Source organism: Aspergillus niger (genome assembly GCF_000002855.4).
Source record: "Aspergillus niger supercontig An07".
NCBI lineage: Eukaryota > Fungi > Ascomycota > Eurotiomycetes > Eurotiales > Aspergillaceae > Aspergillus > Aspergillus niger.
The window spans coordinates 336,273-351,056 of record NT_166523.1 but is presented as its reverse complement, the minus strand read 5'-3'; the positions used below and the strand labels follow the sequence as shown (position 1 = coordinate 351,056).

The 14,784-nt window shown below is 48.8% G+C and overlaps 9 protein-coding genes across 9 annotated transcripts; 4 read left to right on the top strand and 5 right to left on the bottom strand.

The window, feature by feature from the left end:
• Nucleotides 1–184: 184 nt before the first annotated feature.
• Nucleotides 185–1,557, bottom strand: An07g01900 (uncharacterized protein; the record flags this gene model as incomplete). Its single annotated transcript, XM_001391240.1, is given in 3 exon segments — nt 185–569; nt 636–800; nt 878–1,557. Coding segments are annotated over 3 exon segments (1,230 nt in total).
• Nucleotides 1,558–1,760: 203 nt separating this feature from the next.
• On the bottom strand, nt 1,761–2,221 carry An07g01890 (hypothetical protein; the record flags this gene model as incomplete). Its single annotated transcript, XM_059748256.1, has 2 exons — nt 1,761–1,817; nt 1,997–2,221. 2 exons carry the CDS (start codon nt 2,219–2,221, stop codon nt 1,761–1,763), a joined length of 282 nt encoding a protein of 93 aa, XP_059605337.1.
• A 338-nt stretch (nt 2,222–2,559) lies between these two features.
• On the top strand, nt 2,560–2,807 carry An07g01880 (hypothetical protein; the record flags this gene model as incomplete). Its single annotated transcript, XM_059748255.1, has 2 exons — nt 2,560–2,607; nt 2,676–2,807. The coding sequence occupies 2 exons, from the start codon at nt 2,560–2,562 to the stop codon at nt 2,805–2,807; spliced, it is 180 nt and encodes a 59-aa protein (XP_059605336.1).
• Nucleotides 2,808–2,830: 23 nt separating this feature from the next.
• On the top strand, nt 2,831–4,829 carry An07g01870 (uncharacterized protein; the record flags this gene model as incomplete). Its single annotated transcript, XM_001391237.1, has 3 exons — nt 2,831–3,481; nt 3,562–3,849; nt 3,915–4,829. The coding sequence occupies 3 exons, from the start codon at nt 2,831–2,833 to the stop codon at nt 4,827–4,829; spliced, it is 1,854 nt and encodes a 617-aa protein (XP_001391274.1).
• A 655-nt stretch (nt 4,830–5,484) lies between these two features.
• An07g01860 (uncharacterized protein) lies at nt 5,485–6,541 on the top strand (the record flags this gene model as incomplete). The annotated part of the gene is made up of 4 exons (XM_059748254.1): nt 5,485–5,631; nt 5,970–6,057; nt 6,176–6,315; nt 6,443–6,541. The coding sequence occupies 4 exons, from the start codon at nt 5,485–5,487 to the stop codon at nt 6,539–6,541; spliced, it is 474 nt and encodes a 157-aa protein (XP_059605335.1).
• A 7-nt stretch (nt 6,542–6,548) lies between these two features.
• Nucleotides 6,549–11,426, bottom strand: An07g01850 (uncharacterized protein; the record flags this gene model as incomplete). The annotated part of the gene is made up of 2 exons (XM_001391235.1): nt 6,549–10,140; nt 10,198–11,426. The coding sequence occupies 2 exons, from the start codon at nt 11,424–11,426 to the stop codon at nt 6,549–6,551; spliced, it is 4,821 nt and encodes a 1,606-aa protein (XP_001391272.1).
• Nucleotides 11,427–11,719: 293 nt separating this feature from the next.
• On the bottom strand, nt 11,720–12,506 carry An07g01840 (hypothetical protein; the record flags this gene model as incomplete). Its single annotated transcript, XM_059748253.1, has 4 exons — nt 11,720–11,878; nt 11,987–12,091; nt 12,285–12,396; nt 12,478–12,506. 4 exons carry the CDS (start codon nt 12,504–12,506, stop codon nt 11,720–11,722), a joined length of 405 nt encoding a protein of 134 aa, XP_059605334.1.
• Nucleotides 12,507–12,559: 53 nt separating this feature from the next.
• An07g01830 (uncharacterized protein) lies at nt 12,560–13,418 on the bottom strand (the record flags this gene model as incomplete). The annotated part of the gene is made up of 2 exons (XM_001391233.1): nt 12,560–13,240; nt 13,299–13,418. The coding sequence occupies 2 exons, from the start codon at nt 13,416–13,418 to the stop codon at nt 12,560–12,562; spliced, it is 801 nt and encodes a 266-aa protein (XP_001391270.1).
• Nucleotides 13,419–14,100: 682 nt separating this feature from the next.
• Nucleotides 14,101–14,562, top strand: An07g01820 (uncharacterized protein; the record flags this gene model as incomplete). The annotated part of the gene is made up of 3 exons (XM_059748252.1): nt 14,101–14,229; nt 14,365–14,445; nt 14,527–14,562. Coding segments are annotated over 3 exons (246 nt in total), but the record flags the coding sequence as incomplete, so codon positions are not given.
• Nucleotides 14,563–14,784: the final 222 nt, after the last annotated feature.

Here is a 14,784-nt window from a genome sequence, read left to right as displayed (position 1 = left end):
TTATCCTTGCGAGACATGTGGATTTCCCATTCCATCAATTACGAGTAAATGCCTGAATGTTGGTGAGATGTGTCATTACCCTTGCTTTCTACTCTTCCATCAGCATAGCCCGGCTAGCCTAATTTTATTCATTTCTCGCGCCAGCAGCAATGCTGGAGCTCAGCACAGCAAGTAACAGATGTAATCACAGATTTCCGCGCAATGCCTGTTCCCTCTCAAAAGCTTCGAACAGACTCTTAAAGTTTCCAGCTCCAAACCCATCAAAATTCTCTCTCTGAATAATTTCCATGAAGACAGTAGGACGGTCACCCACGTGCTTCGTAAAGATCTGCAAAAGATATCCTCCTTCATCGAAGTCGATAAGAATATTATATTTCTGCAGAAGGGTGATGTCTTCGGCAATTTTGACGTTTCTCATAGCTAGTCGCTCACGCATCTTGATGTAATAGCTGCTAGGGACTGAAAGAAAGCTTACGCCGCGCTGTGTAAGGTTTTCAACGGCTTCAATGATGTTGTTGGTTCGGAAAGCGATATGCTGACAGCCTGCTCCTCCGTAGTAGTCCACAAATCTAGAAAAGTATATGAGCGCTAATTATATCATATGATTGATATTGTCCGGGGATGTTGCGACTCACTCTTCAATTTGAGATTTCTTCAAACCGGTGGCTGGCTCGTTCATCGGCATTTTGATCACATTGTCAGGAGATGCTACAACGACTGATCGCATGGCCGAATAGTCCGAACACATATCTTTGTCGTCCACAGACCAATACCGGTGGAAGTTCAAAGCATCTTCGTAACTAACATGGTGATGAGCAAGGGCTGTGGACGCGTCGTAATAACAGAAAAGAGAAGAGGGTAGAATGAAACTGCCTACTATTTGACAATCCCGTCAAGACCATCCCAAGGTTGGTTCCCAACGCAGTGATCAATTTCAATCAGGTCCACCCTGGGAAGTAGCTCATTCAGAGCATTCATATCATTTACAGGTCTAAATCCGGGAAGGAAAACTCCTCGGTAATTTGACCGATTGATCAGAGTGTGAGCTGTATCGCCATAAGTCTTGATTGTCGCACAGAGAACTTCCCCATCCTCTTCATCCGTGACTAAAGTTGGTTTCTGAATAGAAACTGCCCCATTCTGGACTGCATGCTCCCACACGCCTCTGACATCGTCAACCTGAAAGGCGATATCCTTGACTCCGTCGCCGTGCTTGATCAAGTGCGCTTGAATCTCACTGAACAGACTGCGGTCCTTTTCGGACACATGCTTGTCGGAGGGGATGTTCTGNGGCCCAGTTATTGGGGCAGTCAGCATAAAGCGAGCGTTCCCGTTAGCAACAACATAGGAAGTTGTCAGGTGCGATCCGGTTTCTGGTCCACTGTATGCAATTACCCGGAAGCCAAAGTGCGCGACGAAGTAGGTGGCTGCTTGACGGGCATTGCCAAGATACCAGGAGATATAGTCGAACCCTGTGTAGTTTGGATTGATGCTCTTAATCACAGCCAAGTTGGGCGGAACTTTAGATGGTTCGCTGTTGACAGCGGTGGGACGCATGCTGTGCAAATAGTGAGATCTAAGAATAATATCGGAGGAGATACTAAAGATGATGAAGCAATCTGACAAGAATACTGAAGCCCTACGATGCCTTGGGCTACTGGCCTGGCATACTGTTCCCGGACTAAATTTATAAGCCATCCTTGGAAATGTATTGCGGGCTATCTTTCGGAATACAGTGTAGATTGGAGAGATTTGCCATCTTACATCTCAGCTGATGCATCATGCATCATGCATGCTTGTGGGGAAGGGAAGAAGGGCTGAAAAAAAGCAAACACTGAAACCTCCTTGTCATTGTGTAATTGCAAGCTAGTATACTAATGATATGACGCTCGTCAATTTGCCACCAATTTTAGTTGCATGAAAGCGGCGCTCGCAAGACTTCCCATCTTGATCTGGCTATTGTATTTGCTTGAGTATCGATGCATTAGTATTGTACTTGAAAGATAAGGATGAAGGGGAGCACAAGGTACCGGTGAACCCGGGCCGATTTTCGTGCTGAATCACGACACCGACTGTATGAGTGACCGCCTTCTTGCTTTTGAAGCCACTGAAGCCTCTTCTCGAAGATCCTCGGGGGCTCTCCCCTCGCGTCAGCAAGGGTGAGGAATAATGATTCAGGTCTCTTTAGATGAGAGGTTAGCTCGGAAAGGTAGAACATCATCTTTCAGTTCCACACTTTACTTGATACGGCACCGGTCAATTGACTCGGTCAGATGAAGGTGTCAGGTGTAGCCGTGCCATTGTAGACTTCCTTTACCCCGATCGCCATGCTAGCTTGTTAATGATGAGCAGTGTTGTACCGCATCACCCGCACGCGGCATCGACTACAGTAGGTTAAACCTAGCGGCGTGGCCCTCCGCGGGCCGTAGATCATCGATCGTAGCTGAACGTGTTGACACGTCATCAGCGTGTTAGTGCTGCACCTCGAGTCACACTTCTGGAGAGTTGGGGTTTGGGAGGCGAGAAGCATGTGCGTCCCACAAAACATGTGTGGTGATAATGCTTCAACCGGAGTTTTCCTTGCAGCAAGTGCGCCCACATATTCCGGTTAGTGGTAAGCAAAAGTCCTCGCACTATTTGATCTGATGACTTGTAGCAGTTCGTTGCTTTTTCAGTGTCTCTCCACATCAGAGCACGCCAAAGGACCGATTGTCTCTCTAGCTTGGTGGACGATTCCAGTCACTCTTGATGTCCTTAGGCTCTCATACGGAAGCCTCTCATTTACCAAGACTTTGAAAGGCCGATAACAACCGCAAATAAACACCACGTCATGACCGAAAGCTACGATATCGTTATTGTAGGTGCTGGCCCGGTAGGGCTCATGCTCTCAGCATGCCTCTTGCGCTTAGGGCCTTACAACATCAAGCACATTGACCAGCGGCCCGGGCCGACAGAGATTGGGCGCGCCGATGGAATCCAGGCACGGACTCTCGATGTGTTGCAGAATCTGGGTCTGAAACGAGCCATCATGTCTTATAATCCAGGCCGAATCTACGAGGTTGCATTCTGGGATGCTTCCAAGGACGGGACCGGTATTCGACGCACGGGAACTTCGAGGAGTTATCCCGAGTACATTGACACAAGATATCCATTTTCTACCATCATACACCAAGGCCGGATTGAGAAGATATTCTTGGATGATTTAAAGGATAGGAGACTCGAGATCGAGAGGTCCTGGACTATTGCAGGGTTTAGGAAAGACCCTTGCGGAGAGCAATCCGATCACCCACTGGTCGTGGACCTCGTCAGTGTGGACGGGAGAGAAAGTTCGACTGTACGAACAAAATACTTATTCGGTGCAGATGGAGCGCGAAGCCGGGTGAGAGATCTTCTTCGGGTACCGATGTTGTCGAAAGATCCAACGATGCATGTGTGGAGTGTTATTGACGGGGTGGTCAAGAGCGACTTTCCGGACATTCAGGTACATATTCATCCTTCTTGCAATGTCAATACACGCATTTTGGCTCGTTGAAACCACCAACTAACAATAAAACTTACTAGATGAAAACGACAGTCCGCTCATCCAAAGGCTCCGCTATGATAATTCCTCAAGGAAATAACCGAGTTCGTATTTATGTCCAGGTCTTTCCCAAGAATGGACAAGAACCTGTCGCATTTGCGACAGTGCCAAAAATCCAGCAGGCGGCAAATGATATTCTTGCCCCGTATAAAGTGGAATGGGAGGCAGTGGATTGGCACTCTGCATACCGAATCGGACAAGGGTTTGCCTCAAGATACTCTCTTGATGAGCGAGTTTTTATCGGAGGGGACGCATGTCATACGCACAGTGTAAGCACCTACAAACATTCAGATGATAGCTGCAATGTTTAAATTAACAGCACTCCTCCCTGTAGCCCAAAGCCGGTCAGGGGATGAACTACGGTTTCCTAGATGCACACAATCTTGCGTGGAAACTGCATCTGGTCGAAGCTGGCTTTCTCCGCCGCTCCATATTGAAAACTTATGAGGAGGAACGGAAGCGTGCAGCAGCAAAGCTGATTGAGTTTGATGCGACGTACGCGAACTTATTTAGCTCTTCACGACCCGCTGGCGAGAATAACGTTGCTCCGAGCTCTGAGTTCGTCCAAGTATTCAAACAGAATTCACTCTTGACAAGTGGCTACGGCGTCGAGTATCCAGCGAACAGCTTGACTTGGCCTTCAACAACTTCTTCAACCAGCACAACAGCTCTGCTGCCTGGTCACAGTTTTCCTACCGCAACCGTAACGAGAGTTATCGATGCTAATCCTGTCTACTTGGAACAGGAAATTCCCTTCAACGGTAGCTACCGGATATACATCTTCGCAGGAAAGCCTGTACTCACCTTGAAGACCATATTCGATCTCGCTGAACATTTGCAGTCCAAGGGTAGCATCTTTCGCCGATATCAGCGAAAGGATATTGATACCTCATACGAAGGAAGACATAATCCCCACTCCCCGTTTTTCACCTTTTCGCTTGTTTTTCATGCACCGCGGTCAAATATTGAAATTCAGGAGTGCCTTCCGGACTATTTCGCCTGCTATAGGTACCATCTTTACGCGGATGATCGTGAGTTGTCGCAGAGAGGTGAAGCCGCAGAGGAGAACGCCCACGTCAAGATGGGCTTCGATGTAGAGAAGGGTGGTATAGTTGTTGTGCGCCCCGACGGGTACGTTGGATGTATCCTAGAGCTTATTGATGGAAGAGCGAGTGCTTTAGCTTTGGATAGGTATTTTGAGGCAATCGTGCCAGGAAGTGAGCATGATGCTGTGGCGGCAAGGCTGTAATGCTATACACAAAGTTGAAAGGAGAGTTACATAAGAGATACTTTGGAATGAGCATCTACAAAGAAAATCCTTTTATCACCTATTCCATTAGAGACCAGCATTGAAATAAGTAGTGCATATTATACACAGATAATATATCATGATAAACATTTACTAGCTGGCAAGATTAACCTTATGCTATGATATTTATGATAAAAGTGGTACATGATAAGATCCTAAATAAAAGAGCATGATCTTAATCCCACGATGTGTGATAAAGATAAGCCCAGCTGAGTAAAGCTAATAAAAGTAATACAGGATTACAAAATCCCCCAACATCAGCAATACATAGTCCGTTCTGATGTCTGCCAAGAGCATGAAAGTATTCATCGAATACTCTCCACTAAAACATACTCAAAAGCAAATACATCCACAGGCCGAGCTGAAACCGATCGTCGGTTTCCGACGTACATAAACCAGAAAAAAATAGAAAGCCTGAAGCGAGCCTTGGAGCCATGTGCAACGATCTGCGAATGTACAGGCCATATCTCCTCAACATTATTATGGTGTTGGTGACCTGAGTAAGGATGTCTAGGTTACGCAAGACAATGAGATGAGATGCTAAGCCCGAAATGACCCCTTTGCATATGCAACAAAGTGGCAACATGCATCTCAAATGACGATCATCGCTGGTCACGCACTGCTTTACGGTAAAGAGAATTGCTTTTTGATCTGTATGTGGCGATTAGATCGGCTACTAGGCTCGGAGGGCTCGGCCGTTCTGCATGGCGCTGGATCCCTGGACGCTGATCACCTGCCTCTAGTAATTTCTTACAATACAGTTATGCGGTGGGGGATAACAATGAATATCAAAAACACAACAGAATCCGAGATTGCACTGGTAGGCTTCAGCTTTGAATGAACAGCATGTGAATAAGTGGTTCATCTTCATGAAGAAAACGCACAAGTCCTCTTCTTCATATTTCTCTCCGTGTGAGTGGGATTGTATTGAGGATAATTGGCCACTATCTTTATCCTATTTGGATACAGAAGTGAACTCAGAATTTAAGCAATCTTGAAGGCCGAAACCATGACACTTCTCCTCCAGGGCTGCTTACATTACTCGAGTTGCGATTCCATCTGCCGTCAATCTTCAATTAGGTAAAAGTGTACGTCGATGGGGAAGTCCGTCGTGGCAATTATATACTGAAAGCACTTTGCTTAGGAGCGAAGGCAGTACTAGTGGGCGGTCTTTTCTTTACTATCTTGCTTACGGATAGAATGGGCCTAAGCATTTGATTGACAGTGAGTCGATTTCATACTCCGTAGGTTACATGGATAGTGTTGGCTTTGGATTGAATTTGAAGTTCTACAAGCTGAGCTCGAGATGGCCATGAGATTGGTTGGGATCACGGATCCTTCGCAGACAAACCGGGCCTTTGTTAATACGCAGGACCTTGGCCATTTAGTCATGCAAGATGTGGGGACTACTGATTCTCTTGAAGTGGTACGTGCAAGGATATAAGTTGAAGATGCTAGAATCTGAATATAGAACTGCTAGTATCTATTATCTTTGATTCTCTGATGAAAGCAAGCCGACCATTCTGGATAATTCACGGTGCAGGTTCTCGCAGGTTAAAGGGCCCTATCAGATAAATTTTTATGATAACTACACTATGAAATGGCACCGTCCATCTGAGCCAATCCAGACAACTAAGCTAACCGATACTTAACTTGAATCTATGGCAACATCATCGTAAACACCTTCGTTCTCCGCCGATCGATCTCCTTGATAACCCCCTCGCCATAGTCAGCCCATTTCTCAAATACCTGTCCCACCAAATACTCAATCCTGTCCTCTTCCTCTTCACTCAAACTCTCTTCAAAACTTTCTTTTACCGACGAAGCCTTTTCCCTCCAAACCTTAAGCTGCTCCTTATCGCCCTGAATTTCACATGTCCGAGCGACCGCTTCTATGGCCTCGAGAGCTGGTAAAGAATTCTCCTCCGTCAACTTAGTCCACGTCTCCACAGCACGACGTTGCATAGCACTACCCTTCATCAATTCAGGGCCACCCTGCGATACAAGAATACTAGCCAGAATAGCCGAGGCACGAACTGACTCTGGACTATTCTCGTCAGTACTATCGGTAATCGTCTTCAACGCCTGGCGTGAAAGTGCTTCTGCCGTCGTGTGATCTCCTAATCCCTCGTATGCCCGAGCAAGCCCAATATCCAGTTGAGCTATCATCATCCGCTCGGGCACGGTATCCTGTCGCACTCGTTGCAAGTAGCGGTCTTTGCACTCAAGACTAAGGACCAACGCATCCATAAAGTTGCCCTGTAAATTAAGCGTATCTCGGAGACGCAAAGAGGTCCACAGTGTGCGCATGTCCATCGTCCCTAGCAGCTGGGCTAAGATAGATTTCGTCTTCTCGTAAATATGCTGTGATTGTTGCCAGCATCCTGCTCTGCTCAATACCATGGCAACATCTTCAATAATAGATACTGTCCTGAGGAGAGAGGACGCAGTGGTCTTCTCGATGCCCCAGGCATCTTCGTACTCCTTGCTCAAAATGTCAACCACAAGCGAGCCCGCCGAGCGATATCGCCCCATTTCCATATAGGCCAAAGCAAGGTTCGTGCGGCAGCGTGCCAAGATATCTTCACGAGGCTCTGCTTGCCTCTGCAGTTTCCCCGCTGCCTCATTAGCCATGCTTAAGGCGGCAGAGTATCGCCCTTGCTCAAGGGAAACTGATGAGCACCGGACCATCACATCCGATTCCAGCCATTCCATCTGGCTGCGCCCACGAAGTATGTTCAGCGCTTCCTGATACTGTTCTTCTGCCTCGGCAACCTTTCCAAGCACTCTGTAGACAAAGCCAAGCGTCCGGAAGCCCGACTGGGCTACATATGGCAGGGTCTTAGCTCGTGGTCTGACCAGTCGCACAGCATCGCGTGCCATACGCTCTGCCACGTGAAGATATTCGCACCGGTCAATCCCGCAGTCCGCAAATCCATCTGCGATGTTTATCATGCGGTCAAGGTTGTCACTGTGGTTCACATCCTCAGCCTCAAAAGGGTACTCAAGCTTAGTGTACAGGTTTGGCATTGCCTCAGCATGCCGTCCTTGCTTGACGAGATTCAATCCGAGCTCGTACTGACTCAGACAAGCGGGTACACTCTCACGGCCTAGACGACGCTGGTTAATTTGTGCGACCTTTGTCCTAAGGGGCTGCGCCGCTAGGCACATATCCCATTCCTCATAAAACTCAGCCAGTTTCCTCATAATGACAACGGTCAGCTCCTGATCACCCGCCTGTCGAATGTAAGACTTCAGTAGCTGAACCAAGAGAGGCTCAGCTTCCGCATATCGCTTTAGGGTGACCAATGCTTGAGTCAATCCCGTGATCGTGTCGATCTGTAAGGAAGAACCTGCTGTCTGTGAATCTTGCATCAGTGCCAGAGCTTTGTGAAACACATCAACAGCAGCAGCTGGTCTGCCTAGATCCTGTAGGAGGCCCCCAGAGTGAACCATGGTCATAATTTCACCATTCTCCTGGTGTTCACCGCCGCCAGGATGCGCTTTCGAGATCTCTGCATTCAATTCCAAGGCTTCCTCCACTCTCCCTGATACTCGGTATACCCAGGACAAGTTAAGCTTGTCAGTTAGTGCAGGTGAGCTCATTGGCCCATAAACCTGTTCGTATCTGGAAAGCGTCTCCTTTAGGACTGTTTCTGCTTCTGTATATAGACCCTCCCAAATGTAGGACATGGCAAGAAGGGATTTGCACGCGAGCACAAGAGGATGGTCAGAAGGGTATATCTCAAGACGGGTTTGCAGTGCCTGAAGGAAAAATTCATGAACCCCAACTAGCGTCCCGGTTTCTATTCGAAGGAAGCCAAGGACTTCATATTTATACGCCTGCAGGGCCGGACTGGGATGAATCTCGTCAAGACATTCCAATGCCTTACTTCCCAGCTCTTTTGCTTCCTTTATGTCATTCTTCGCATACAAAGCCGCTGCAGCCTCTATCATAGCTTGGATAGTGCATTCCTGCTGCATGCCAAAAATCCACTCTCTTAATACGAAGGCCTGCATCGACCATCTGACTGCGTCATGGAGGCGCTGGGACGTGGAGCAAGTCCTCATCAGCTTTTGCATCAGAGCTGCAGCGCAATCACCACATGGGACGGTCTTAGGTGCATGGTCTTTAAGTTCCTTTTGGGAAATAAATGGCGGTGGGATATCCTCCCCATCAGTGCACTGTATTACATCGGACTGCAGAAGTGCAATTGCGTGTGGCATGCAGGCAACACAGCTATCCGCGACTCGCCATCCCAGTTCATCAAAGCTTGGGAATTTATTACTCACAATCTTGAGTGTCGTCGCTGTCCATTGCCCCAGTTGGTCATTTTGACCCAGCCATTTATGTATGGCTAGCCGCACTAATCGGTGCATGTCATATTCGGCGTCGGCTTTGGTCGTTCCCGCCTTGGACGCTCTGGGGGTAATCAATGAAAAAGCCTGCAATGTTCCCAAAGCCTTAACCAGGTCTGGCGAGAGCTTATCCGACTCGACAACGAGAAATATGGGAATAGCCTGTGAATCAAGAAGGGACATTTTTCTCAGTAATTCACCGGCAATAGGGAATGTGCGGTCAATGTATTCAAAGGAGATGAACCATGTCGTCGCGATTGGATTCTTGTTACTACCCTTATCCCGGATACCATCCTCGAACTCCTCGCTCAGCAGGTCCATCTTCCACTGTGGACTTTCACGATACATGTGCAGATACTCATTTGCATCAATACCATTATGCTGCATAAATGCCGCGGCCTGAACAATGGCGAGAGGGACACCTAAAAGCTCCTCAACTAAGTCTTTTGCAGCGTCCGGGTCTTGTTGGCTTTCCAACTTGCTGGCCAGAAGCTCTTGACCATGAGGAGTATCCAGACGGTCCAGTAATACTAATCTGGATGGCGATCCGGCAAAGTCGAGTCCAACACGTTTGTCACGCGTCGTTAGCAGTATGGACCCGTTGCCAGAGCGTGGCAGCAGGTCCGCTAGACGATCTGATCCATACCACACGCTGTGGTCGTCGGCATTGTCAAGTACAATGAGCCACCGCCTGCTCGCATCGCTTTCAAACCACTCGGTGACCATGTATGCACTGTCTCGATCGCTGGCTTTGTACCCGACAATAGAGACCTTTTGGGCGATTTTATCGTACGCTTGCAGAAATCGCGCCTTTGTCGACGCGTGTATCCAGAACACCGAAACGTCTGAGTTCTGGAAGTGAAGGGCATACTCGACGGCAATTCGAGTTTTCCTGTTCCGCTTCATTAACCTTATTGCAGCATGATCCCCGATTTGAATGTTAGCTTACCCCATACCCCCAAGGCCCACAAGCGCGAAGCGACTTTCTGTGCTCAATTTGACTCGCATTGTTTCCATCACCTCATTTCGACCAACAAATCTGTCATCTCTACGAATGTCCATCATGAACACGGCCGTAGAGCTCCTGCAGCTGCCAGCAGCTGTATTGACAGTCGTACTCATGGCGTCTGTTGCCCAATGCTGTAGGAACGCTTTTGTGCACGAAGCCGCTGTGGCTGCTGCGTAATCCTGCCAAAGCTTGTTCTTGTGCGAATCTGCATAGTCGCAGACGCCTTTGATGACGAGGCTGGGGAAGAAGCTGCAGACACCGGTGCCTTCAATTTCCAGACCAATGATTCCTTCGCGCTGGGCGAGTTCGTCACGGTGCTTACCAGACTTCATGACGGTACTGCCAGAGCCCATCCGACCCAGGTGAATAGCTAGCGAAGGCCCTGTTTTGGCTCGGTCTGAGCCTTCCGGGGTTTCCGAACATGTAACAGTCCTTTCCCTACGCGCCAGATTATGCTCGTCACACCCGAGCTCACTGCAGGAAGCCCTGATCGCATCGGCGCATACATTCTCGTCGGAGCACTCGCTACAGGTGGATGGATCACGGTGACGGTGAAGATATGATGGTTGGAAGAGTCGGTCCGACTCACCACCAGGATACTGGTACTTAGGCCGGTGCTGCAGCGTCTGAAGCCAGGTGCTCGCTTCTTCCTCGAGGCGTTGATGATGGTGGTCGGTTTCCAGCTTTCGCAGAATAGATTGGATAGGTAAGGGAGGTACACCGCCTCCAGCCCCCTCAGTCTGGGCGTACTTTGGCTCGAAGCCACTTGGATACTGTCGTCCAAAATCGTACTCCACCACTGCTTGGCTGAGGACCACGTCCCCAAGAAAGATATCCCGCTGTCTATGGGGATCCATTGGAATCCCACCGCAGATTCCTACGACCAAGGCAAGTTCAATGCTTGGAAAGCTGGTGCGCAGACCCATAGCTACCCCAGCCGCGCTAACCTTGCCCATATGCGGCATATGCGCGACCACAACATTGTGCGCGCCGATAACACCAGTAGTGTACGCATTGGGATCTCCTGGAGCTTTGCTGTACACTTCGTCTGTATCCTCCCAGTGATGGTCGAAAAGCGCGATCACTGCATCTGCTTCCCGGGGAAGAGCACAGATAATGGCGATCCTGAAGCCATGACGGTCGCGAGGAGGACGGGTCACCAGAGTCATATCCTCTGCATGGGGAAGATGTTAGATGAGTTGCTGTATAGGAGGTTTGATCAATGTTCTTTCGTCTGCAAGGGAGTGATGTGTGGGGATCATTGACAATAGATGCAGGGAAGCAGAATAGATCCATTGTTGATCGTATCGAGGGGCAGGCGAGGCTGAGTGATTTAGCGCACGAGGGTCCCACCACTCAATGAACTAAGCTGTCAGCCGAACGAGATCGGCGCGGAATCTTCTATAGCACCAATCAAAGCCACTAGATGTTTCGGCAGCACCTCAACAAATGTCTCGTCGGGTTATGAGCGAATAGGAGTGAAGGAACCAATAGAAATAGCGGGTAGCTGGTCACAGTCCATGCATTTGAATGGCGGTTCAATCGTAAGCGATCTATTCCATAGTAGGTCCACAATCCCCTGAGTGGGCATTGTTATATACTCCTCACCCCATTCCCTGCACTGCAATACTCACCATTTCAACGTTATCGGCAATACCGAGTTAGTTGTGACGCCATTTCCGACATCAGGCTCTTGGCTGCAACACAAAGTGCGTCGGTCTCGTCTTACTCGAGAATTATCAGCCAGTCTCACGTAGGATCGTCCAGTTGAAAAATTGCTCAAGGGAAACGCGGATTCAATAGTAAAGCCAGCGCATAAGTCATCCTGGGGCTTCTAAAGGTGCCTTCGATCAATCTCGATGGATAACGAGAAGGGTGTGTGGTTTCGGTATTATTGAATCTGTCTGATGATCAGAAGAGGCGTTAGCATAATATGGAAATGGAGGTACAATATCACTCTGTAGATATAGGATATTCGCTATGCAGGTTATCGGACCGAGGCCCTTTCAGTTTCTCTGTTTATTCACCTCTACATCGTGTAGACTGACAGACCATCTAGCGTAATGCAGAAGATATTGTGAAGTAGGATGGTTGTGAGGCGGTAGCGACAGCAAGGAACTTGTAGTATAGTAGTTTGTCCTGCAATGCAAGTCACCTGCCTTGAACATAGCCAAATTTGGCAGGCGCGAAACGAGTATGTTGGACGGCAAATGTGACTACCAGCAATAAATCACAGCTTTCTCTACCATCAACAATTCAATGAAACTTAGCCTGACCAACAACCCCCTCTGCACACCACAAATTAATACATCGCCCACCCCCCACTCGCACAAATAACCTGCCCAGTAACCCACGAAGCATCCCTCCCCGCCAACCAAGCCACCACACTACCAATTTCCCCCACGGACCCCAACCTCTGCTCCACCGGCGTGGTAGCCTTCTGCGCCTCCACAATCTCCTTCGGAATCCTATCCAGCAGGTCACTCGGCACCGGCCCCGGCGCCACAGCGTTAACCGTTGTCCCATTTCCACCCAACTCCGCCGCCCAGGCGCGCGTGAATCCCTCAATCGCCGCCTTGGACGCAATATACAGACTTATCCCCTTGAAACCGTACCGCGCACCAACCGAACTCAAGTTGATTATCCGGCCATGACCCTCGGGTGGGAGATACGGCAGCACGGCCTGCGTCATGAGCAGGGTACCGCGGACGTTGAGGTTGAAGACTTTGTCGTAGTTTTCTATGGTGGTTTCGGTAAGGTGGTTAACGATTTCGATGCCAGCGTTGTTGACTAGGATGTTGATTTTGAGGGGAGTGGGGGCGGTTTGGGTTTTGAGTTGGGAAATTAGATCCGAGGCGCCGGTGGGTGTGGAGAGGTCGGCTTGGATGGTCCATGTTCTAGGAGCGTGGGGAAGTTGGGTGATTTTTGTGCGGAGGTCGGTCATGGCTTGGGCGCTGGTGGGAGAGACGTAGGTCATACAGACCTAGGATGTTTTAGCAATTTTAAGGGAGAGAGAAGATTGTGTATATGCAGTGGCTTACATTTGCGCCACGACGTGCAAGTTCCCATGCGATGCTGGCTCCGATGCCGCGGGATGCGCCCGTGACGATGGCGAGCTTATTGTGAAGTGGGAGGGTAAATTCGGACGTAGAGGAATCCATGTTTTACGAGGGGAGGAAGGAGCTTTTATGAAGTAGTCAGTCATGAGTTGTTGAATTAATTGACCTTGTGTCGTTGAGGCATATATAGTAGGACATTCAATTTATATCAGACAACGGCTTACGCTGTTCCGTGATGTCATTCCTCGGGTATAGGACATAAGTCAGTAAACCCGAAGCCACAATCCCATAGACTCATCCATTATGCATGAGCCAAGCGGGTGCTATCGATCAGGCTTACTGCAGCGGTTGAGCTATGTCAAGGTGGATCTGGGGAGACGATCAGTTTATAATAGTATTGTCTTTCCTTATTGCACAGTAGCGTTGCTGCCCCCCTCCATTACGTGACCCAGCATGCCAATACTAGATCGAAGTTAAGACGAGAATGCGACGAGAAGTCGAGGAGAGACGTAAGCACCAAATAGGTCTACATTGTACAGAATCCCAAGTGTCTAGTTCACGTGGGCGCTGGAAGAGTTTCAGGTCGTCAATTGCATTGCTAGTCACACCCAATACGAACAAAATTCAAGCCAATGCAGAACCAACATATAATGTCGAGCTAATCACATAGGGTCATTGATTCATTCGTGTCCTCTGGTCGTAGCAGACCCCAGACCGACAGGCCACATCATCGTCGTAAGCATTTCCGTGTCGCGATAGGGAGTCCTTCCTCAACATTTACAGAATGTCGCAGGTTCCAGACACCTGTGTCTGTGGGGGACTGACAGGAACAGTCACCTCACCAACTACCACAGTGCTGCTGCCGTCAATTCCCTGGAAAGTGCAGAATCCGCCTCCGACTGAGGAAATCTTGGTAATTGACAGTTGGTTGGCTGTTAATAAGAATGTTAGAGACCCTCATTCATGTCAAGCAGATAAGATTATGTAGACTAAAGACATACTGATTGCATGGGTGCTGTCGTCAGCTGGGAAGTTTTGAGAGAATGAGGAACCGTCGGCACCCCAGAAGGTGATGGCGACTTCGAAGGCTGAGTTATCGGTGGGAGCAGCGCTGGCCAGAGCAGCAAAGGTAGAGCAGGCCGCAGTGATAAAGGTGGTCTTCATTTTGATGGGATGACTTTAATGATTTGGTATGAGATGTTTTGCAGAGGCTTCTTGTCAATGTGGTGATGAGAAGATGATGCTGGTAAGAGGGATGTGATTTCTTCACGAGTGATGGGGAGAGACGGGGGAATTTATATGTCCTGAGTCGCTCTTGCTCGTTCGATGCAATCTCACACCGCTTGATTCCATACAATGACTCCCTCTCTAGATGTACTCGTGGTTTCCCAATTGGGCATGCCAAAAATAGGCATCTACAGGTCTGATGCATTGATGTCATAGGACCGGGTGCCACGGAAAGATCGCC